General features: G+C 55.6%; 3 protein-coding genes across 5 annotated transcripts; all 3 read left to right on the plus strand.

Moving 5' to 3' along the window:
* Positions 1-989: 989 nt before the first annotated feature.
* On the plus strand, positions 990-8,152 carry LOC133153672 (disabled homolog 2-interacting protein-like). The gene is made up of 18 exons (XM_061277661.1): positions 990-1,160; positions 1,941-2,085; positions 2,163-2,335; positions 2,631-2,902; positions 3,005-3,213; positions 3,287-3,431; positions 3,530-3,674; positions 3,827-4,063; positions 4,139-4,331; positions 4,625-4,860; positions 5,261-5,352; positions 5,426-5,878; positions 5,977-6,218; positions 6,300-6,413; positions 6,541-6,663; positions 6,844-6,923; positions 6,996-7,083; positions 7,196-8,152. Exons 2-18 carry the CDS (start codon positions 1,948-1,950, stop codon positions 7,364-7,366), a joined length of 3,111 nt encoding a protein of 1,036 aa, XP_061133645.1. The 5' UTR covers positions 990-1,160; positions 1,941-1,947; the 3' UTR covers positions 7,367-8,152.
* Positions 8,153-8,677: 525 nt separating this feature from the next.
* On the plus strand, positions 8,678-11,184 carry ciz1b (cdkn1a interacting zinc finger protein 1b). Of its 2 annotated transcripts, none has more exons than XM_061277670.1 (7): positions 8,678-9,303; positions 9,388-9,516; positions 9,597-9,691; positions 9,758-9,836; positions 9,891-9,995; positions 10,068-10,215; positions 10,305-11,184. In XM_061277670.1, exons 1-7 carry the CDS (start codon positions 9,094-9,096, stop codon positions 10,325-10,327), a joined length of 789 nt encoding a protein of 262 aa, XP_061133654.1. In that variant the 5' UTR covers positions 8,678-9,093; the 3' UTR covers positions 10,328-11,184. The 2 variants fall into 2 exon arrangements, with proteins under 2 accessions (XP_061133654.1, XP_061133653.1); XM_061277669.1 differs by having other exon boundaries at positions 8,680-9,303; positions 10,065-10,215.
* A 4,204-nt stretch (positions 11,185-15,388) lies between these two features.
* Positions 15,389-22,058, plus strand: LOC133153675 (far upstream element-binding protein 3-like). Of its 2 annotated transcripts, none has more exons than XM_061277668.1 (18): positions 15,389-15,766; positions 16,815-16,905; positions 17,037-17,067; positions 17,131-17,177; positions 17,257-17,328; positions 17,491-17,548; positions 17,678-17,840; positions 17,907-18,005; positions 18,085-18,186; positions 18,277-18,379; positions 18,446-18,546; positions 18,954-19,092; positions 19,149-19,309; positions 19,380-19,447; positions 19,520-19,605; positions 19,685-19,756; positions 19,919-20,016; positions 20,271-22,058. In XM_061277668.1, the coding sequence occupies exons 1-18, from the start codon at positions 15,671-15,673 to the stop codon at positions 20,277-20,279; spliced, it is 1,596 nt and encodes a 531-aa protein (XP_061133652.1). In that variant the 5' UTR covers positions 15,389-15,670; the 3' UTR covers positions 20,280-22,058. The 2 variants fall into 2 exon arrangements, with proteins under 2 accessions (XP_061133652.1, XP_061133650.1); XM_061277666.1 differs by having other exon boundaries at positions 15,390-15,766; positions 18,085-18,201.
* Positions 22,059-23,981: the final 1,923 nt, after the last annotated feature.

The following is a 23,981-nucleotide window of genomic DNA, read 5'->3' on the forward strand; positions in this document are numbered from 1 at the left end:
AATGAGCGTCGCAGGTGCGGGTGGTGTCAACTCCAGTTCCCGTTGCGAACATCTGGGCAGCTCACGTGTTTTGTTTTGTTTTGTGCATTTGACTCTGTGCCCTAGCGGCCCTTTGTTTAGGGTGTCGTCCCACTGTCGATGACTAGATGGCGGCGGGTGCCGGATTTTGCCGCCGGACACAAAAATGGGACGTTTTTGCTCGAGATGATCAACGAAGCTTTCCACGCCCTCAGAAAGCGGCAGCTTCTAGTTTCATCTTATAATGCACTGGGAAAAAGAACATTTGGAAACAGGATTGACACACTGTACAACAATGAGGGTGCGGAAAAGCAATCACATCACACCCATCCTCCGTTCTCTGCACTGGCTCACCATCAAATTCCGAATTGATTATAAGATGGCCCTCCTCACTCACCATTGTATCCTTGGACATGCTCCCCCATACCTCAAAGAACTCCTTCCCCCAAAACCTGCCTCCCGAAGCCTCCGCTCATCCAATTCACACCTTCTCCACGTTCCTAAAACCAAGCTGCGCACCATGGGCGACCGACCGGGCCTTCTGCCATACACCCCCTACACTGTGGAACTCCCTCCCCGACCAACCAAGAGCACCCCAATCCACTGACTCTTTCAAAACTGGACTTAAAACTCACCTCTTTACCTTAGCATTTCCGTAATTTCTCTCATATCTTGGTTGTCGTCCAGTTGTTTTAAACTTGTATATGTAACTTGGTTGCATTACCTGACATGTTTCGGCTTGTACTTCCGCCTTCATCAGAGTGAACCAGTGAAGTGATTAACAAGTAAAACCAAAATGAATTTAGTACAACTAGAATTTGGACTCTCAGCCGAATATTGACTGACTGTCAACGTCGTCGCTGGATGATGCCTTTGCGCAGCAGCTGCAGTCTTTCAAAGATGGAGGGAGGAGAGAGAGGAAGTAGGGCAGCATCCGTGATGGGAGGGGCCGCGCGCGCGCGCGGCTGGAGCCTCCAGCATCAGCAGCTAGGAGACGCGTGCGCGCGCACGCACAGACAGACAGACAGACAGACAGGATCAGCAGATTTGTCTTTCTTTGGGTCCTGTTTGCTTGAGAATAGCGCGGGTGTGTAAACCTCCATCTCTTTCTACTCCTCCACTTCACCTGCACAGAATGCTTTGTGAGTACTTCTCTTTTGTCCTCTCGATCGACACGCTATCTGCAGTGCGTGCGCGCACGCGCGTGCATCGAGCGCGCTGCCTGCCGTGTTAGCATGCGGCTAGGCTAGCCCCCCCGCTTTTCAGCAACGCCAAGGCAATAGTCCAACCTGTGCGTCGCTGCTCGATCGGCATGCCTCCAAACCTCCACGACTGTAGGCGTGCGCGTGCGCGTGCGCTCGCTCGCGTGTAAGAAATACTGTCCCTGCCCGGGTGCCCCCCTACGCCCGCCTGCCCCTTCGCCTTCCTCCTCTTCAATACGACCTTTAGAAATGCAAGCGTTCAACTCAACTTTTGGTAACCTGAGACGGGCAAGTCATTTTCCGACATCCCATAATGTTCATATTCGATCGAATCAATGGTATTATGTAACTTGAGAGTACCCTAATAGCATTTATGCTGTGGCATGTTTACATGACTTAATTGTAACCCTTTACACGCACGGCATAAAAGAACCATTTTGATGTTCTATTGAATGTCAATGGATATCCCATCCATTTCTAATTCATGCGATACATTGACTTGCAACGGGCCCTTTGACGCCAATTGTCACAAGTAGCTGGCTCTAAAAAGAATGGCGTCAGAATTGCTCGCGGAGGCCTTTTGGGTGCTCATCCCGCGTCTGCCCCCTGATCACGTTTCCGCCGTCAGACCCAAACGGGTGGTTAGACACAAATGGGTCAAGGGGGGCCGGGCTGGGGCCATCCGGACGCGCCATGTCCAGACACTTGTTTTGTGCGCAGGCGTGTGATGCGTCGGCCGCGCTGCGCTCGTCAGGAGTCGGTGTTAAGCGGCGGAGGGGTGACCTCTCTGGAGCTGAAAATGGAGCAATCGGTGATCATCAAACCCGTTCACTCGTCGCTTCTGGGCCAGGACTACTGCTTTGAGGTGAGAGGCACGGCGGGGGTGGGTTTTGGCCATCGGCGGCTAGGCCACTCTCACCCTGCGCCGCGACCCGTCGGCAGGTGACCACCTCGGCGGGGACCAAGTGCTTCTCGTGCCGCTCAGCGGCCGAGCGGGACAAGTGGATGGAGAACCTGCGGCGAGCTGTGCAACCCAACAAAGACAACAGCCGACGCCTGGAGAACCTTCTGACCTTGTGGGTCATCGAAGCCAAGGACCTGCCCGCCAAGAAGAGGTGACCGCTGGCCGGTGGCGGCGGCTGAATACGCTCGCGGCGGCCGCTCGCTCGGCTCAGCTCGGACTTTGCTCGGTCCTGGAGGATGCGTGGCGGCACGTGTGTTTTGTGGACTCGGAGAAGGCGTTGGTCCCGACCGTGTCCCTTATGTGTGTGTGTCTGTGTGTCTGTGTGTGTGCGCTTCGAGCTCTAACTTTGTTTGAAGGTGGAGACCACTCACACCGACAAACCCGTCCTCCCTCCCTCCCTCCCTCCCTCCCTCCCTCCCTCCCTCCCTCCGGCCTGCTATGCGCAGGTACTTCTGTGAACTTTGTCTAGACGACAGCCTGTACGCACGCACGTCCTGCAAGATGAAAACGGACAACATCTTTTGGGGCGAGCGCTTCGACTTCAGCAGTCTGCCGTGCGTCAACGCCGTGACGCTGCACATCTACAAAGACACAGACAGGAAACGCAAGAAGGACAAGAGCAGCTACGTGGGTCTGGTCAACATCCCCGTCGTCACGGTGATGGGCAGACAGCTGGTGGAGAAGTGGTACACGGTCAGCATGCCCAGCACCATCAGGGGTGAGATATGTATATTTGGGCACGCTGGCCCGCCAGCGGCTTTTGCGGCAGGATCCGGAACGTGACGCGCCGCTGCATCGGTTTCCGCGCCCGGGTCAACAGGCAAGTCGAGCGTGCCGACGGTGCGGGTGAAGGCGCGCTACCAGAGCGTAGCCATCCTGCCCATGGAGCAGTACAAAGAGTTTGCCGAGTTCATCAGCGCCAACTACTTGCTGCTGTGCAACACGCTGGAATCTTCCATCGGCCTGCGAGCCAAAGAGGAAGTGGCGGCGGCGCTGGTTCACATCCTGCACAGCACCGGCAAAGCCAAGGTAGGAGCGCCGCCCGCCCGCCCGCCTGCCTGCCTGCCCTCGGCACGCACCCCCTGACGCTCGCCGTCGACAGGACTTCCTGACGGACTTGATGATGTCGGAGGTGGACCGTTACCGGGACAACGATCAGCTGATCTTCAGAGAGAACACCCTGGCCACTAAAAGCATTGAGGAATACTTGAAGCTGATTGGACAAAAGTACCTGCAGGACGCGCTGGGTACGCCGTGGATGGGCGGGCGCGTGTCGGAGTGCGTGCCGGCCCCGGCACGCACTCCGACACCAAGCGAGGCTGACGCGTACGTTGCCTGTGTTCAGGCGAGTTCATCAAAGCTCTGTGCGAGTCGGACGAGAACTGCGAGGTGGACGCGTCTCGCTGCGCCGGCTCTGAGCTGGCCGAGCATCAGGCCAACCTGAGGATGTGCTGTGAGCTGGCCTTCTGCAAGATACTCGACTCCTACAGGTCTGGCCCGCACGCACGTACCCGGGACACTCAGACAAGCACAGCGGCGGCGCACGTGTGCATCCGTGCGCTCCGACCCAGCCATTCAGCCATTCACTCGGTCAGCCGCGCCTCCACGCCAAGTGACTGACGGCGCGGCGCGCCCCCTACAGGGTGTTTCCTCGGGAGCTGAAGGAGGTTTTTGCCTCGTGGCGTCAGGAGTGCAGCAACCGCGGGAGAACAGACATCAGCGAGCGCCTGATCAGCGCCTCGCTGTTCCTGCGCTTCCTGTGTCCAGCGGTGATGTCGCCCTCGCTCTTCGACCTGACGCAAGGATACCCCGACGAGCGCACGGCTCGCACGCTGACGCTCATCGCCAAAGTCATCCAGACGCTGGCCAACTTCAGCAAGTCAGTCCGTCTGCCCGATCGTTCTGGCCACCCAGCTAGCCAGCCCGGCGTAACGCCTGCCCGCGCCGCTTTTAGGTTCGGCACTAAAGAAGAATACATGCTCTTCATGAACGACTTTGTGGAGCTCCAGTGGAGCAACATGCAGCGATTCCTGCAGGAGATCTCCAACCCCGATGGACTCAGCCACACCGGCGCCGGCTTTGACGGATACGTCGACCTGGGCCGGGAGCTGTCCTGCCTGCACACCTTGCTCGCTGAGCTGGACCAGGTGACCGACCGACCGAGCGAGCGTTGGGAGGAGGGAGGGGGGGTTCCAAACAGGTACCAGGGGTGACAGGGGTGGGTGACACGCAGGAGAAGCTTTCGCTCGTGCTCAGCGTACATGACAGACTGTACACGTGACAAAAACGGCCGGACGCTGGCCAGACGTTCAGTCGGCTGATGTGCGTGGCGCAGCTGCAAATTTGCTCAGGTGTTAGGCATGACCTTCTCGATGCAGGAGGAGCCTTCGGCCGGGTGGCACCCAGGTGACACGTCCGCCTTTCCCTGTGTCCTCCTCAGTCCTGCCTGTCCAAGCTGAGTCCGCTTCCTCGGATCCTACGGGACGTGACGGCGGCTCTGGCCAACCCCGGGGGCGGGCCTTATCCCGGGAAAGCCTCCTCGCCCGAGCAGCAATTGTCGTCCCCGCCGCCGCCGCCGCCACCGCCACCGCCTCTGTCGCCGCCACCCCTCTCGCCTCCTCTGGCAGCATGCAATCCCTCGCTCGGTCAGCAGTGCGGCGTTGGACCGGACGGAGGGTTAGTCCCCATACCTGTGTCAGCAACCGCCTCACCAGCGCAACGACACAGCCCAGATGGGAAGGGCCGAGCCGAGCCGAGCCAGCCGCCGGCAGCTGCTCACCGGCCGGTGAGCAGCTGCCGGCAGCTGATGACCGACTGGCTGTCGGTCTCGGCTGCGGCTGGGGTGGCGGAGTGGGTTGCGCGGTACCGAAGGTTCGCGGGATTGAATCTGGGCTGGATTTTTTTTCTTTCGTCCTGATTACGTAACAGTGCCACGTGTATTCCATTACCGCTCGAGGCTGCTTTTGTCACCTTCTTGGAATGGATTGACCTCTTTGCTCTGGGAAACACGTGCGAAGCCATCGCAGCACCGCCGTTAGCAGAATGGCCGAGCTTTCCATATTCCAATTTGTCGCAGGTTGGTGGATTTCACCAGGCTTCCGTCGCCCACGCCTGAAAACAAAGATTTGTTCTTTGTCACAAAAGGTTCCAGCCTTCAGCCTGCGTCAGGTGACCTTTCATCTTTGGCCCGAGCCTCGTCCGTCCATGACAGCTGAACTCGCGTGTCTGTCGCTTGTCGTAGGCCCGCGCGGCTCTCCGGCCCCGAGCTCCTCCTACTCGGAGCCCAACGACGACGCGGCGTTCGCCAGAGCGGGCCAGGAAGTGAGCAGTGCGGAGGGCCGGAGCCTGTCTCTGGTGGACCTGCAGGATTCCTTCCCGGGTGACGCGGCGGATGACAGCCAATGGCAGCGCAGGGCGGGGCTGCTGCCGTTGTCCTTCCAGAACCCCGTCTATCACATGTCGTCGCGGCAAGCCCGCCGGGCCGGGGCCGAGGCCGCGCCCTCCGACGCCTGCTCTGCGACTTTGCAAGGCGGGGATGAGCGCAACTCGGCCACCGCGCCCAGATCCGCCTTCCTCACCCAGATGCAAGTGGGCGCGGCCTCCGGGGGCGAGCGAGGGGAGCGTCTGTCGGCCGTGTCCAGCAGCAGCAGCGGAGAAGAGCAAAACAGAAGAGCGCTCTCGGAGAACATCACAAGTAACCTTTTTCTTTCCTTGTCACCAATGAGACGAATGCTGCCGACCTACCTTTGAACGTCCTTTCGAGCGAGGGTTGACGCCCCGCTCTCGCCCTAGGTGGCGCCGCGCCCCCCCGCCAGAGCTGCACGGGTCCTCAGCGTCGCATCGACCAACCGCCGCCGCCCTTGGCGGCGCCGCCGCGAGGCCGCACGCCGCCCAGCATGCTCCCCCCTCGCCCCGCCTCTGGGAGCATGATGTCGTCCAGTCCCGATTGGCCCAGCAGCGGACACTCGCGACTGCGCCAGGCCTCGTCTTCGTCCAAAGGAGACAGTCCCGAAAAAGTGCGGCCTGCCACCAAGGTCAGTAGCGTGGCAGCCTGGCCGGCCCGTACCGTACCGCGCACGCTAAACCTCCACACGGTGGCGCGTGCGTTTGGCCAGGCGCCGTCTCCATGCGCGTTGGACCGTACGGCCGCCTGGCTTCTCAACATGAACTCTGCCTCTTCTTACGCCGAGACGGAAGACGACCGCCATGACGATGCTCTCATCGACAAGGTAACCAAGCGCCTGCCAACCTGCCGCTGAACACCTTAACCGAGACACACCTAATTCATCGTTGTGTGTGTGCGCGTGCGTGCGTGTGCGTGCGTGCGTGCGTGCGTGCGTGCGTGTGCCTGGACAGTACCAGCAGGACATTGCATTGCTGCAGGAGAAGCTTCGTGTGGCGGCCCTGCGTCAGGAGGAGTGTGAGGCCCGGGTCCTGGTTCAGGACCAGCAAAACCAACGTCTGCTGCAGGAATATCAGGTAGGTGCAGCCCATCTTCTATTTGGCTTCCGGCCGCCGCCACCGCCGCACAGGACACTGGCTTCATTTCTTCACTTCCAATACACACAAAAGCACAGCATGCATGTACTATGTTGAACTTTTGTTTTTCAATCAATCAAGCCGTCAAAGCTTTTTGAGCCACGTGTTCATGCGCTTCAGGCTCGACTGGAGGATACAGAGAGTCGGCTGAGGAGGCTGCAGGATGACAAAGATCTCCAGATGAACAGCATCATCAGCAGGTTCACTACTCGTTGTGTCTACGTGCCGGCGTGCCTGCCTAGGAAGTGACACGCACCCTTTGACCTGAGCAGGTTAATGGCAGTGGAAGAGGAGCTGAAGAAAGATCATTCCGAAATGCAGGCTGTGGTTGACTCCAAACAAAAGATCATTGAGGCACAGGTCTGTCTGTTTAATACGAGGGTGAGCGAATGGCACGCTCGCTTTGTCAAAACAAACAAAACACATTTGCCATTCTGACAATATGAAGTCGTGATACCAATGTGTCGATCAGGAGAAGCGGATGGCAAATCTGGACGCTACCAACAGTCGCCTGATGGCGGCGCTGGCTCAGCTGAAAGAGCGCTACGGCGTGACATCACAGAGGAACGGTTTGTCTCCTAGCAACACATCATCGCTGCAGATCACAGAAAACGGCGAGTTTCGCAATTCGGATCATCGCTGAGCCGGCCGGCTACGGGCCGGCAGCAGCGTCAACTGCAAGTGGGAGGTTCCCTAGCAAGTTGGTACACACGCACGCACGCACGCACAAGCACACACCAAGAAGAACGTTACCCACTCCACGTCAGCGACTGACGTTTCCCGTTTGCACGAGCGCTCGCTCGCTTGCCTTCCTGTGGCGCTCCACCAGATGCTTAAAGGAAGGCAGGATTCAACATTTGCGTTCAGATGCACAGCGAAACAAATCAGTCAGCCAGACAGACAGCCAGTGGCAGCCAATCACATCGCATTGACCATTTTAAAAAAACAACAACAACATTGTTTTGGTTGTGTCATAGCACTCGCGGCAAGCATCCCTGTCGCAAGAGCCTCTGCCGATCTGACGGAATTCAGCCGCCTGGTCATTGTGTCTTTGTCAAAGCTTTTCATTGTGCAAGTCGCCATCAACACCAGAGAGACTTGAATAAAGTAGGGCAGCCAGCCAGCCAGCCAGCCAGCCAGCCAGCCAGCCTGCCTGCCTGCCAGCCAGCCAGCCAGCCAGCAGCATCGGTCAGTGTGCTTTCTTGCACTTGGTGAAGCCAGGCACAAGTCACCAAACGGTGGCTTTTTATTCAAGGCAGGAAGTGAGTGACATGTGTAAATAAATTCCATCAATGTCTGTTAAGACACTAAAAGTTGCCGGAACACATTTTGCTTTGAAGGGCTGCTGTGTTTTAACAAGGAAAGACCAATGTGCTTATGGATGAAGATGACTTGTACTTGTGAACAGTAAAGAGGAGTGAGTGCTTGTGCAACTGAGGTTATTGATTTTTATTCAAAAACAATAGTCTTTGCCAATAGACTGGCACAGCCTAACCACCGCAGCCTAACCACCGGAGGGAGCATCAGGTACACTTTAGAAGAGAATGCAACACATCAATTCAAACTTCCATCAAATAGGGCACCATCCAAAAGAACGCCTTATTTGGGGGAATGAGATCAAAATGTTGCCACACTGAGGAATGTTTCCTTGCCTTTTCTCGCAGGCTCCATGAAAACGGTTCGTTTGCAAAGAATCTCGTACTGTAGCACAGAAACTCCAATTGCGCGGGCAAGACGCTTTTACGTGTCAGCCAATCACGGCACCCGTCGAGCAGACGAAGCCTTGTCTGTGTGTCAGCCAATCACGGCACCCGTCGAGCAGACGAAGCCTTGTCTGTGTGTCAGCCAATCACGGCACCCGTCGAGCAGACGAAGCCTTGTCTGTGTGTCAGCCAATCACGGCACCCGTCGAGCAGACGAAGCCTTGTCTGTGTGTCAGCCAATCACGGCACCCGTCGAGCAGACGAAGTCATCGATGACGTCACCGCTCCACAACCATACATGCTTCGGAGCGCGCGCCACCAAACTTCCTGGATTACTCCGAAGCATCGGAACCCCGCGAGCCAACACTACCGATGAGCCCCCGACGGGCTCACTTCTAAGGGCTTCAAAAGCCGCTTTGGGATTCATGGAAGACGACGCGAAAAGGTTTTCGCTCGCCAAGCGTCTTTCGTCAAAACCCGGAAGCGAGTCGCTGCCGCACTCCCTCCCGAGCACTCGCGACGTCAGGGGATGACGTCTACTGGTCCAAAAACCGCCCTCCCTGTGTCGCGACACCTTGAATTGGCTTCAACAGGGCTGAGCAATTAAAGGACGATGGTCGTTGTCGTCTGAAGTGCGTTTCAATGTCGAGCCGAGGAGACCGCCGCCATGTGGACCGCCGGTGACGAGGGCGCGGACTCGCGGGTGGATTCGCGCGTCGGAGCGGCGCGCCAGAGCGCTTCTCCGGAACGTCCGCCTCTTTTCCCCTCCGATGACAGCAGCGATGGAGTTTGTCCTCCGGAGCCAGCAGTAGCAGCAGCGGCGGCGGCGGCGGCGGCAGCAGCAGCAGGGAGTCGCCACGGCTACCAAACTTGCCCGGTGAGTCAAACTTGTCGTCGCCCCCGCGCCGACCGCGCTGTCGCAGCAGCGCCGAAACACTTGACGTGTTCGCGCCTTCTCCAGAGCGCGTCTTCGCTGAAGGTGACTATCCAGCGACGCGGCGACGGTCGCGCCTTCAAGATGGCCGGCGAGCGGCGGGCGGCTCCGGGCCTTGGCTGTCACCTGTGCGGGGTCACCTGCTCCACCATGCAGGTGCGGACGGGGCGGGCGGGTGGCCGGCCAAGCGCCAGACTTCCGCAGCCATCATCTTTGACCTGCGTGCGTGTGTTTAGATGTTTGTGGAGCACATGAGCAGCTCAGATCACGTGAGCAGATGGGAGGAGATGGCGCATTCCGTCAGTGTCGTCACACGCGCGCTCACCAACAGGTAGGAACCGACGAATTCCGCGCAAACACAGGCGCCGGCTCTGCTGTCACCTGCTTTGTCCGCCAGGAGACGCCGTTGGTGCGACACTTGTCAGAGTGACTTTAGCCATGACGTCATCAGCCATCGCCAGACCAAACGACACAAAGTGAGTTGAGGGATGGCGTGTGCGTGTTTCCCAGCCTCATTTGTTTTCTGACAGGCGCTCAAGCGTGTGGCACGGCCGTTCTGTGCGGCGTGCCGTCGTCGTTTCAAGACGCCCCGAAAGTTTGTGGAGCACATGAAGTCGGACAAGCACAAGGTGCAGGTGAGAGTTTGTCTGTCCGTCCGTCCTTCCGTCCGTCGGCACCCGCTGACGAGTGTGCGTCCCTCTCAGAAGGTGCGCGCCCGGAAGGCTCAGGGGCAGGAGCTCATCACCGTGGATGCCATTGGCTGTTTTGAAGAGGAGGGGGGCGGGGCAAAGCAGGAAGTGGCGTCAGAAGCGGCCGAAGACGAGGCGGCCGCTCGCTCGCTCGCTCGCTCGACAGGTGAGCCGGCCCCTTTTTGACTCTTGGTGGCTGGCTGGCCATTGGGCAGCCTGCTCACAATAACTGCTCTTATCCTTCCGCCCGCGCAGGTGGCCGGCCTAAAAGCCCATGACGGGTGGAAGGAAGCGTGGGGGAAGTGAGCTCACTTGACAGCTAGTTGTAGCTGATTTGGGATATTTGGACAAATCACGGTTTCAGAAAAAATGATGAGCGAGATGCTGACAATAACGTCCAATGGGCGCTTTTGTGTACTGACGCCCCGGCTGAAGCTGCACCCTTGCTTCCTTGCTTCCTTGCTTCCTTCCTTCCTTGCTTCCTTCCTTCCTCCCTCCCTCCCTCCCTCCATCCCTCCCTCCCTCCCTCCCTCCCTCGCTCGCTTGCTTTTTTCTTGCTTCCTTCTCTCCTTTCTTCCCTTCCTTTCTACCTCCTTTCCCTCCATCCTACCTTCCTTCCTTGCCTTTGAGCGACGCCCCTTGCCTTTGAGTGGTGATGAGGCAATGCCGCCAGCAGATGGCGACGGAGAGGCAGCCTTTTACGGCGGGCTTGGAAAGGCAACCTGCCTACACAAATCGCTGACAGTTGATCCGAGGGGCAAAAATAATGGTCATCATCTTTGTCAAAGTGTGTCGGTAAATGTTTGCCGTGTATTCTCAATGCATTGGGGGGCAGAATGATTTTTTTTCGCACGGGTTCTTTAGCAATCTGAATCCAGTACAAGAGGGTCGTCTACAGATCATGCTTTATACGTATTTGTGAACAAATGCTTTGGTTGAGGGACTGATTGATTATTATTTTTGAAACTTTGACGCATTTGCTGACGACGCACGCTCAAATCGGAAATGTCCAAAAACAGCCAACATTTGACATGTCTGATGTCACTTTCAGGAAGACACAAACCTCTGCGAGTTTGCAAATGTCATGATTATGCCTAGCAACTATGAAATGAAATTGTGCACGGGGGCAAATGTCTGTTTTGGTTGTGGCTGCTTTTCTTTCTCCATGCAGCTCTGCATGTCTCACTTGCTGGATGTATTTGAATAGAGGCAATGGCGCGCGCGTGCGCGAGTTTGATTTTTTTTTTTTTTTTGCGCTGCCGCGTCAGGTGGAAATAAACGCGCGCATGCGTCTGCCTGTTTGGACATGGGAGCGAGCGGCGCTTGATCAAACGGGCTCGCCCGCCAAGGACGCTCAAGAAAAAGACCGTGCACGTGCATGGTGGCATAAGGACTTATTGATTGGCCCCCAAAGAAAGCAGACGGCTGCATGCATGGTGCGCCTGTGCCATGCCCTTGGCGTCGCAAACACCGCGTTTTCGTTCAATCTGGACCTAACCCGTAATCATTTAGCCTTACCTCCCCATCGAGTTGTCTTGCCGCTTTCTCACGCAAAGCGAGGCAAAATGGTGTGAGGGCATACGGCCGCTTCTCCTCTCCGGACTCGCGGGCCGCCGCAGGAGGTGCGCTCTCAAGGCGGCAGAACCGCGCCGTGCGCTCTCAAACTCATTTTTCAGCAATACTCTTGGAATTGCGACGCTTAGACTAAGAGCAAATTCCCAAAGCTTTAGTAACGACAATAGCAAGCAATTGATTGATGAATAAATCAAACAATTGGGATGTGAGGATTTGAATTGTGATTGGCCCTGCATGGACTCTCATCGGCCTGAATGAAAATCGTCATTACAACATGCAACGAAATAGTTTGAAAATGCTTTTCAGAGATGTTTTTTTTCTCTTCTCTGTCCTCCATAAAAGCTCAGCTGCCGCGAGGTCACAAAAGTGCCTCGAATGAGCTCCTGACGAGCTTTTTCTTTCTCTTAAACTCCATTTGCAAGCGCGCGCGTCTTTTGTCATTGACAAGCCATTAAGTCCAAGGACACGCGTCCCTCTTCTGCGCGCGCGCGCGCGCGCGCTCTTTCCTTTCGAACGAACACGCGCGTGACTTGACGCCGTCGTCGCGTTGCTTGACTTTTCACTTGCTCAGATTTGCAATTGCTCCTCCACGCGAACGACATGTGTGTGCGCGCGCGCGCGCGCTCTTTCCTTTCGAACGAGCACGCGCGTGACTTGACGCCGTCGTCGCGCTGCTTGACTTTTCACTTGCTCAGATTTGCAATTGCTCCTCCACGCGAACGACATGTGTGTGCGCGCGCGCTCGTCGGAGAGTGTTCATCAAGGTGCGTGCGCGCATGTGTTCCCCGCTCTTGCGCGTGCGCTCAAGTGACGTGTGAGTGACGGGCGGACTACCCCCAGCCCCCCCCCCCCCCCCCCGGTGATCAAGCGTCCTTGGCGGCTAACCTGCAATTAAGGTGCAATTAGCGCGCCGCGCTCCCATGACGACAAACTGTAAAGCTCCATTCGTGGAAAATGGAAAATCCCACTAAACCCCGAGCCCCATGCACAACCCTTTGAACCGGGAGGTCCGAGTTTAGATGTAGTGACGTCACTCGACAATGGTCGCCATCGTCAATTGGGATTGCGATCAAATGGGAGGAACCGCGCGCAAAACTTGACATAGATCCGAAGCTTTATTTATGAATAATGGAGATTTTAACGTAGCGCAGCGTGATTTGGACTGACTGCGTGAAATGATTTGATAAATGAAAGAAATCGTGACGATGGTTTACCCCCGCCCCAATGGAGCCGCAAAGATGCGCATGCGTGTCACTCACGGTGAGAAGACAGGGGGAGCTCTGGTGAGCTCGATTGCTGCTTGCTTGCCTCTCAACTTGTATTTTTAGGAAGCAGACATGCATGCGCCCAGTGCGCACATACATAATCGGTGTGTGTGCGTAATGATGTGATAGCCGTGAAATGGAGATTGACGTTATTATAATATTTTTAGGATAGTGCGTCGTGTGTATATTTATATATTGGATGTCCCGCGACGAGTCGGTCACCTCTTCAAATTCATTCAAATCCCCCATTTGCATTCCAGTCCAATCCAATCTTTTCACTCCCATGCACCCACCACACTGATAAGACTTTTAGCTTCCTTTGTTATGGATTTCTCTGGCCCGCCGTCAAGAACTTTTCAATGCAAGTCTGCAAATTGACTTCATTGTAGACGCGCGCGGTGCTAATGAACTGAAGCAGTCGTAATGGACATGAAGACAATAAGCACTCATTAGTACCCCCACCCGTCGCGCCTGCCTGCCCGCACTTCCGAGGACACATGCAGATAGACAATTGAAGCGTGTGTCACCGCACAGCACAGGGAAGCTGATGTCGGTGCCGGTGGCTCCATGCAGCACCTGCCCGACACAAGCACCCTTTCTTTTTCACGCGCAAGCGGCTCCGTCCGCTGAGGCTTGTCGACCCGAATTCGGACCTTTACCCGCAATCGGCGTAGATTGACTTCATTGTAGACGCATTCGGCGTGCATGGTCGCCGAAAGCGCGACGATGGCCGTTATGCGCACGCACGCACCCACGCGTGCGTGCTTGCGAGTGCGGGTGGGGCGAGGGGTGAGAGGTCAAGTACTTTGCGTCCCCATGAGATGATGAAAAGGTCAAAATGGTGAAGAGGGACCACAAAAGAACATTTGCCTCGGACACAATGCCGCGCCAACCGAGGTGAGCGTGGATTGGCTGCAGGCTCGATTCCTTTCAGCGGCACCAGCTGCGCAAGGTTGCGGGGAGGGAGGGGGGTCTACGGCACATTTTGGGGGAGGACCATTGAGGGGGACTGTGCGTGTACTTGTGGCTCTCTATCTGTTTGTGTGTCTCGTCATACTGTGTCGTCTTTGTAGGGGGTGGTGAAAGTTGGTCTGTGTGTGTGTGTCTATTTGTGAACAGGAGATAATTGTAAAAAAAAAAAAAAAAAACACACACGCAGTCACTGTAAAGCATTTTGATGGAATTCAGTGTCATTTTGTAAGAATTGACATGATTGGTGGTGTGTGTGCGTGTGTGTGCGTGAGTGTGTGTGTGTGTGTGTGTGTGGTTGGGTCAATGAATCTAAACTGCACGTAGGCCTAAACAAGAGCAGCCAAACGCCGGCTCTCCTCTTCCGCTCCTCTTCGTCTTCTCGGCTAGAAAGGAAGTGACAAATGCAAACAGAGGGACGGACGGCCTTGAGAATTTTGTGAGGGCGCGTTTGCCAACATGACTCACTTGACTGAGTGGAAATTGAGGGGGGGGGGGAGCACATCATTTTTACAAACGGGCCAACCAAAATGGATCCCTGCGACATGATTGACTCCCTTTCTCCGTCCGTGTTTTCTTGCATGCCTAACTAAGCAATGCGACTCCAAGAATGGTATTGGTCCACCCTGGGTCGACACCCAATCTATTTGGCCATTTTGCATGAAAATGTCATTTCAATGGTAGTATTGCATCTTCACTTGAATAAACGTTTGACAGTTGGGCTCAACGTTTTTGAAACAAACACGCTTTCTTCAACTAGAAAGCAAGGTGCACATCCTTTCAACATGCATCCACGTCATTCGCTTTGCTAAGGGACAGAGCAACAAACACGCCTTAAAAATGGAGCGCGTCTAATCCGGACCTTCGTCTTTTATCGGCAGTAGCGTCATTACACGCAAAAAAACCAACAGCCTTTTCAATATTTCTTGAAAATTTGCGGCGAGGGAGGAGGAAAAGCACCAAGGTCACGCGGACCAGAGTCAGGACAGCGAAGAAGCCGCTTCTTGACTTGTGCGCGTGCATCGAGTGAAGTGGAAGACGTCACGAGTTTGTTGGACGTCGACGGGAAACATCCGAGCGTGCATATGCATTAAGCGGAGTGCAACGTAAGTGAAAAACAGGTCAATTGTGAATTATGCAGATTACATTATGAGTGAAAACGTCTAAAAGCATCAAATTGCAAGTAAACAATGTTAACCTAGTTATCCTTTCTTTTTTTTTCTTCTTCAATTCAATGGTGTAATGTAGGCCCTAAAGCCATGCCCAAATCAATGATTGATGGTACACTGGGGAGTAAGGGGGCCGTACATAATCCAGAATACATGCGCGCGTATCCTACAGTATATGCAACGGGACAAGAGTTGGAAACGAGGCGGCGTGTTTGCACTTGTTGTCAAGAGTCCTTGCCGTCGGGGAACTTTTCGGGCACCGTTTTGGGAACTTTAGTCTGCCACCTGTGGCGCCCGCGGGACCACGTGATTCGACGCGGAAGCGGAAGCGACAGCCAGCTGAGACAGCCGCGCGCGGCACAGATCGTCTCCTCGGCGCGACAGGACGCGCTCGACGAGTTGGGAAGGGCGCGACGCTTCTTCAAAAGCCTTCTTCCGTCACCTTCCGCTCCTTCCTTGCCGCACGAGCGCAATGGCGCCGGCTCGCCACCTCCTCTCCTACTCGCGTCTCGCCCCGGAATTGTGAGGGCGGGTGGGCTGGCCGACCGGCCGGTCGAGTGAGCCCTCTGTGCCCTAAGAGAGCATCTGTGCCTGGCCGAGAGCTGAGCTAGCGCTAGCAGGCTAGCGAGCTAGTGGCGCTGTAATGGCGGAGCTGGTGCAGGCTGGAGGACAGGCCTCGATCGGCCAGCCGGCGCTCAAGTCGGACGGCCTGGCCGATGCGCTGCAGCGGGCCCGCCAGGTAACCTCCGCCGAGCTGCCGCCGGCCACAGACTCCCGCAGCCCCCGCAGTCCCCCAACGCGCTTCTTCCGTCGAGTCCGCACACTTTTTTTCCCCTGCTTTCGGACCGCCGACCGCTCGCAACTTGGACCAGACGCGCGCGAGTGCAGCGCGCACGCACGCTAACTAGCAGGCTAAGCTAGTTGAGCCACTTTGGACGACTTTTACGCTACTGACACAAGGCCCCCCCAATCCTCCCGCCCCCGCCGGGAGAGACTTTTAGGGGGAGACTTTGACGAGCTGTCACGTCAAAGTTAAGGGGGGGGGGGGGGGGGTGAGACGACGCGTTGGGGGAGGTTGTTGGCATCCACACGTGTCACTCGGCCTGCCAACTTGTTGAACTCGCCAACAAACTAACTTAACAATCAACGACTTGTTTAGTGTACTAAGTAACACGCATTTGTTTGTAGACTAACTAACTCAGTAAACTGAAGGGCTGCGAGTGAAAACACACACGCGTGTGGGGTCCAAATTATGAAGTTTTGTCATGTGGAGCCCAATTCCCAGATTGACTCGAGTCAAACGCAAACACGATGCGTTGAACTCTCAAACAAACAAGCAAGCACCTTTTGCTGCACTAATTTAGGTCACCTTTGACTTTCTCTGGCATGCATCACATATCCTATGCGAACACTGTTATCTCTAAACAGCGGTCCCCGGGCCGGGCCAGTAGCTGGGCCGGCCGGGCCAGTAGCTGGGCCGGGCCAGTAGCTGGGCGCACAGCCCCGAGTCAACAAACTTGCTGGTACTTGCAAATGATTTGACATGTCTCCGTCAACATGAACGCTGCGTGCCCTGACTCGGGGAAGTCCCCTGCCCTGCCCCGCCCTGCCCCTCCCCTCCCCATGGACGTGTCAATGATCATCCATTTGTCCACTTAGCAGCTAACAAGCTAACGGACAAAAAGGTTTAGTGCTCCATTTTGCCTCTCGACGGGCGTTCACGCTTACGAGCACGCAAACTTGTTGTGTTAGTGTGGCCCAATGAGCACACTTCCTGCGCTCCCCAGATGGTGGGAAAGATGGGGGAGGCGGTGCCGCACATGGACGGCTCGCCGGCGAGCGCTGAGCCGTCGCTCTATTACAAGCGAGACGACGCAGGTGAGAGCTGCGGCCGACCCACGATGTCCTCGGTGCTCTTTTCGATCGTATGCCGTGATGTTGTCTCACTTAGCCTGTTAGCATGCTGACTGACGGCGTCTCTGTTTGTGCGCCTGCTTGTTTGCGTTTAGGTAGCCAAATGTCAGCAGGGGGCCACCAAAGGTATGAGCGGTGCACGTGCGCTGCAGCCAAGTGCGGCATCTTGAGCGGCTGTGCCTGTTTCAGGGTGCTGACGGAGGACTACAAGGTCCCCGACAGGATGGTGGGCTTCAGTAAGTGGCTGACCGCCCGCCCGCCCGCTTGCTCACCCGTCCGCGCCTTCTCACACTCGTGTGCGCGCGTGCGTGGCAGTCATTGGCCGGGGCGGCGAGCAGATCACCAGGATCCAGCTGGAGTCGGGATGCAAGATCCAGATCGCCGCCGGTGAGTTCCGGCCCCTGGCAACGGGCCCGTGGCTGGCGCCTCTGCTGATGGCGTGCGTGTGTGTGTGTGTGTGTGTGTGTGTGTGTGTGTGTGTGTGTGTGTGTGTGTGTGTGTGTGTGTGTGTGTGTGTGCGTGCGCGCGCGCGCCTGTGACCCTGCCTAGATAGCGGCGGTCTGCTGGAGCGGCCCTGTTCCCTGACCGGGACGCCCGAGTGCATCGAGTGAGTGGCCGACGTGCCGCTGCTGTGCTCGCTTTGCGTTTTTGTCTTCGCGTCAGTACGAGCGCACGTGTCTGTGCGTGTTTGCATATCAATGAAGCTTTGAGGTGGTTGTGCGTGTGCGCGGCGTAGGCAAGCCAAGCGTCTCCTGGTTCAAATCGTGGAGCGCTGCAGGAACGGCCCCGGCTTCCCCGGCGACTTGGAGGGCGGCGCCCTGGTGCAGGAGATGTTGATCCCGGCCAGCAAGGTGGGGCTGGTGATCGGCCGGGGGGGTGAAACCATCAAGCAGCTGCAGGTAAGGGAGTCTTCTGCTGGCTCTGGCCGCGCGCGCGAGTTGACCTCGGCCCGGTGTGCATGTCAGGAGCGCGCCGGCGTGAAGATGATGATGATCCAAGACGGTCCCATGCCCACGGGAGCAGATAAACCTCTCCGCATCTCCGGCGACCCGTACAAGGTTCAGGTGCCCAAAGCCTCCCGGATCCGCGTCGATTCACTCTCCGGCCCGAGCCCGAGCTTTCTCTGAAGCGTGTCCGTTGCAGGCGGCCAAGGAGCTGGTGCTGGATGTGATCCGGGAGAAGGACGGCGACTTTCGGGGGGGACGCGGCGACTTCTCTGCCCGGCCGGGAGGAGCCGGCCTTGACGTACGCGCGGCTGAAGTAAAAGGCGCTCGATCCGCCTCGCCGGGCCTGGACGGGCCTGACACCGCCGCCTCTCCTTCCCCCTTTTGGCAGGTTCCCGTTCCGAGGTTTGCGGTGGGCATCGTCATCGGCCGCAACGGCGAAATGATCAAGAAGATTCAGAATGACGCTGGAGTGCGCGTCCAGTTTAAAACAGGTAGCGCCCGTTCGCGCCCCGTCGGTTTCGGGGGGAACCTTAGCGTGGCCCTCGTCTCCTCCGCAGACGACGGCGTCAGTCCGGAGCGCGTTGCCATGGTGATGGGCCAGCCGGAACGCTGTCAGCACGCGCTGCATCTCATCAACGAGCTCATCCGGACGGCGCAGGTAAGCCCCAGATCCATTTAGCCTTTGAAAGCAGGCAGCGTGGTTCGCTTTGTCTTGGTCTCAAATGCTTTGGCCTTCCTTCCTTCCTGCCTTCCTTCCTTCCTTCCTTCCTTCCTTCCTTCCTTCCTTCCTTCCTTCCTTCCTTCCTTCCTTCCTTCCTTCCTTCCTTCCTTCCTTCCTTCCTTCCTTCCTTCCTTCCTTCCTTCCTTCCTTCCTTCCTTCCTTCCTTCCTTCCTTCCTTCCTTCCTTCCTTCCTTCCTTCCTTCCTTCCTCCCTCCCTCCCTCCCTCCCTCTCCTCCCTCCCTCCCTCTCTTCCCTCCCTCCCTCTCTTCCCTCCCTCCCTCTCCTCCCTCCCTCCCTCCCTCCCTCCCTCCCTCCCTCCCTCCCTCCCTCCCTCCGCCATTCAGGAGCGCGACGGCTTTGGCTCGGCGCTGAGGGCCAACCGGGCCAGAGGCCGCGGGGATTGGACCATGGGTTCCCCCGGACCCCTACAGGAGGTCACCTACACCATCCCGGCGGACAAGTGCGGCCTGGTCATCGGCAAAGGCAAGCCGTTGCCGCCGCCGTGATGCTAAGCGCTAAGCTAACGGCTAAGCTCGCAGGTGGCGAAAGCATCAAGAGCATCAACCAGCAGTCTGGCGCCCACGTGGAGCTTCAGAGAAACCCGCCGCCCTCTACCGACCCCAACGCCCGCGTCTTCACCATCCGGGGCTCGGCGCAGCAGATGGAGCACGCGCGGCAGCTCATCGACGACAAAATCGGGGTGGGTGAGACGCGTTTGGGGCCGGGATGCCCACGCGCCCTCTCGCCCCTGCGCCTTCTTTTGTCTGCAGGGTTCCGGCATCGTGAGTAACGGAGGATTCGGCTTCGGCCCCTTTGCGCAAGGGCCCGCCCACCAGAAGTAGGTCCCCGCCCGGCATCACAGCGGCGTGCGCGCTCCTCTCCGCAAGGCATTGATGTGGCGCTTTTGCAGCTGCGGCACTGCTCAGACCTTCTTGACGGGCGTGTGGGGGAACACCTACCAGACGGGCTGGCAGAACGCCACGCAGCAGGACCCTGGTAACGCGCGCGCGCGCACCGCGCTGCCGTCTCCGTGGCAACTCCTCATCTCCGTGCCCTCGTGCCCCCGTGCGTGCAGGTCCGCAGGGCCAGCCCGCCGGCGTGATGAGTGACTATGGCAAAGCGTGGGAGGACTACTACAAGAAACAAAGTACGCCAAAACACTTCATCACACTTTTTACTCGACTCGATGGCTGCTTGTGACGTTGCCGGGGTCTCTTTGTGTGTGTGTGTGTGTGTGTGTGTGTGTGTGTGCGTGTGCGTGTGCGTGTTTCTCGTTTGTGTGTGCGTGCGTGCGTGCGCACTCGCTCAGGTCAGTCGTCCCAGCAGAGTTCGCTGCCCGACTACACGGCGGCGCTGGCTGAGTATTACCGCCAGCAGCCCTACTTGTGGAACCCCGCCCAGATCCAGGTAGAGCACGGGTAGCGATGTCATCGCACGCATCCGGCCGCTTCGTTCCGCTCGTGCCGAAGCGACCGGCCAGTAGGGGGCGGCAAAGCGGTTTCGCTGGGCTCGCTCGGTCTATCCTTTGGGCCCTGCACGGGCCGGCTCACTAACAGTCCCCAATAGCTGGGTTCATATTTGCACTTTGCCTTTAATTGCCTTTTGCGTTGTTTTCGACACGACCTATTTGATGTTGACAATGTCATTTCCTGTCTCTGTAGGATCACTAGGAGGCCCCTCCCTCCATCCCTCAGGCGCCACGCCTAACTCCCTCCCTCCCTTCGAAGAGCAAATTAACAGCAGACACAGGAAGTGCTCTCTTGGTTTTAACCTCCGAATTGTTGGACTTCCTGTTTGGCCTTTTTTTTTTGGGTGTAATCCAATCCCACCGCGGACAAGTTTGAACAAAGTTCACACCACCTTTTGTTTTTTTCTCTTTGTCTTCTCACCACGTGATGCCTCGCAGTCTTGAGGAAGACGACGACAATATAGTTTTAAGCATGCTGCCGATTGTTATGCCTTTTTTTTCCCTCTGTGGATGATTTCATGGCGTCGGACAAAAAGGTGACTTTGACGGGGGGGTTGTTTCTCGTTTGAAACCATCAGAAGTCCGCAATTTGGATATGCTAGCAATAGTGACTAAGTTTGTTTTTCTTTGGGTTCTTAAATCTTGTCTATTGTGGGGTCGGACTCAGGACGGCGCAGTGGAACTTTTGGTCGGCGCTCGTAATATGCGTGCCCAGCTGTCGGTGGCTAAAGTGCTTGCGGCCTGTCACGAGGATGAGTTTGAAGGAATGGCAAATTCCATCAAATGAGCACTTTAGCTCCCCGTTTCTTGTCTGTCTGTCAGCCAGCCTTAAGGAAAGAAAGCCACGAGGGTGCTTCTTTACACTCGGACGGACGGACGTCACTTTTTCAATGGAGCCAGCCGTCAGTCTCGCCATGACTCGGATGGCCACGTGCTAGTGATGCCGTGCGATTTTGTTCCTCTTCCTGCTTTCGCGAGAGTTTTTAATCTTGTTTACCGCATAAGGTGATCCTCTCTTTGTTTTCTCTGTGGGCGGTGCCAAACTAGCACATTAGCGCTTAAGTTTCCTGTTTGTGGCTAAAGTCAGAGCGGTCCTTTTTTCATGAGTTTGCATTCATTCACGGTCCACTCTGTTTATTGTTGTATCACTTTATTCACCACCGTCTTTTCGTTTTCACTTAGCCTCAGCAAAAGGAGGGTGCTAGCTTGGCGCTAGCATAGCATAGCGTGTGTCGGACCACAGATGTTTTGTCAGGTGTGTGTGTGTGTGTGTGTGTGACCATGATGAGGAGTTGGGTTCAGGGCTCTATTTAAATGTTTATGAATATTTCGTTTGATCATGAGCTAATATGCTAATGCTACATGTACATGTCACATTGGAATAAATTTTTTGTTTGCTTTATAATGATTAGGGAGTATTTGATCAATCAGATTCATGGTTTTCATAGAGGAGGCCCCTAACCCAGCCACAGAGTCAATGGTATCGTCTGTTGTATAAAAATGCTGCGGTAGTGATTCGGAATGGGAATTCCCCATCTCTTGAATCTCTCCAAATTTTGAGCAATATTGGCTTTGATAATGTACTACAATTGCTAATGCTATGTGAACATGTCATTGCTTCCCAAGGATTTTCTTCTTTTTTTTTCCTTCGTCACCTGCCAACAAGGAAAAGCTCTTCTCAAGACTCCTATGCTAAATGCTAAAGCTAACATCTGGCGAGCCCCAGAGCGGCCGATTAGCCTTTTAGCTCGTTGGCCCAGACGGCGACTCCAAGGTCGGAAAACGAATGACTGGGGACGTCCCCGTTTCGTTTTTTCGCGGCTCCGCCAAACTTGATTTGTTTTGTTTTGTTTTTTGTTTTTCTAATGGACGTTTGTCCAAATGTAACCTTGGACTTTTTATGGACTGAGTGGGTGAGGAAGACTGAGGTGAACATGATGATTTAACCATGAGGGCTAATAAAGAAGCTCCTTCTTTCTGACTTCCTGTGTCTTTATGAACACGTCCTGCGGCGGCCATCTTTTCCGTTCCATTAATAATGGATCCCTTACTTATTTATTTATTCATTTATTTATTTATTTATTCTTGGTCCAGATGGCCTGGTTGATGGTGTCATACCGTCGTATGCGCCTCCCTCCAACGCGTGTGGTTGTAACGTGATGAGTGTAGGCCAGTTATTAGTGTGCTTGCCGTGTGTCTTTGTAGTTGTGAGTCTCAGTACGTGTTGGGCTTGCTTTCTGCGACTTTTGGGTTGTCCTGTGCCCAGTGGGCATCTGACCTGATGTCAACTGACCATCGCAAAGACATCAAACCTCAGTGTTTGTTGTGATCTTGATGTTGGATTGACTTCAGAATGCCCACTGGGTGCGCAAGTGTGCTTATAACGGCGTCGTGTTTGCGCAAACACACGCAGGCACGCGCGCGCGCGATGATGCCCCAGTGTCCCGTCCAAATCAAATGCTGCCGATTAGAATTTCGGCTGTGTGTGGGGCGGAGCGGTGAAGTCAGTAGCCTCTGCGGTTGAAATGATCTGGCTCCGCTCTCCTGGGCAGCTTTTAACGGTGAGTGCGCGCGTGCGCGCGCGCGTTAAGTACAGCAAAGTGGTCTGTAAGTACAGTTGAACTTGATGTGCGTGCGATGAATATTTCATAAGTTGTGAGCGTGTCTGTCCTCATGAAATGTCCGTCTGTCTCCGCCCCAGGAAGTTACGTGACCTGCGATCTCACACGCATGGGGCCCATCCGTCCGTCCGTCCGTCCGTCCGTCCGTCATCCCAAAAACGATTCGGGCTGAACACGTCATCAGAAGACGAGCCGTGAGTGGCGCACGCGTGCGCCCTATACTCCCGATTAAAGTCCCAATGAATCATTGGCGATGATCATCGTCACACACACATCTGGGTGTGGAGAAATTTAACCCATCCCCATTTGTCCACGTACCGGCACAGAATTTATTCACCTTCTTTGACGTCATCACTAGCTCATTCAGAAATTCGGTCTCTGTTCAGAATTTCATTTGAGCGCACATGATATTCTTGCTTGGTTTAGAGTCACACGCACACACAGACAGAAAGACACGCACACACACACACACACACACACACACACACACGTGTGAGTCCTGCGTCCACTCCAGGCACGTGCACTCATAGGAGGCAGGTGAGGCAGTGCCTCACCTTGCCACCAGGGGCGGTAAAGGGCTCAACATGGTTTCCTCAGCTGTCACCACCATAAGTTGTTAAAAAATATAATAAAACATAATATAATATCTGTCCTGTGGTCTATGCTTTTAATGCAATTTTGGTGTGTTTCCTATACATTTGGATCATTTTCATAGTCAAAATAGCTGTATTTCTTGTTCAAATAACAACGGGAGACGAGAATCATGGAGCCTAAGGCAGTGACAGGTTGTGCCTTTCAGGGCGTGCGTGTGAGAGTGTGCACCCCTCACACACTGTACGTGCTTGCAGTCAGCGGGAAAATACGAGCCTTGAGGCAGCCAGTACCTTTGCCTAGAGGATGGGGCGATAGTGAGCCTGCGGCTAATAGTTCACGAGACGAGTAAATGCGGGAGTAAATTAAGAAGAAAAAAAAGAAAAGAAAAACAACCAACAACATTCGGTGCTAACGCGTTGCTATTGGGCTTTATTTTCCCTGAAAATGGAGAATATAATCTCGAAAATAAGCTTTTTTTCAAAACTTGACTTTCAGTCAAAGCAAGAAATCCTAAGTAAGGGAAGACCAACGCCAGATTTGCGAGGATTAATTCAAACTACGGGCCTCCCGGGACGAACTACAACACGTTCGCTTCAAAAGGATTGGTACTCTGATAAAGACTGGCTTTGTGGTTGTGCTGCCAAAAATCGACTTTATTGCTTTCCCTGTCATCGAGATCTTCGTCCAGA

This window comes from Syngnathus typhle, linkage group LG5 (genome assembly GCF_033458585.1).
Source record: "Syngnathus typhle isolate RoL2023-S1 ecotype Sweden linkage group LG5, RoL_Styp_1.0, whole genome shotgun sequence".
Taxonomy (NCBI): domain Eukaryota; kingdom Metazoa; phylum Chordata; class Actinopteri; order Syngnathiformes; family Syngnathidae; genus Syngnathus; species Syngnathus typhle.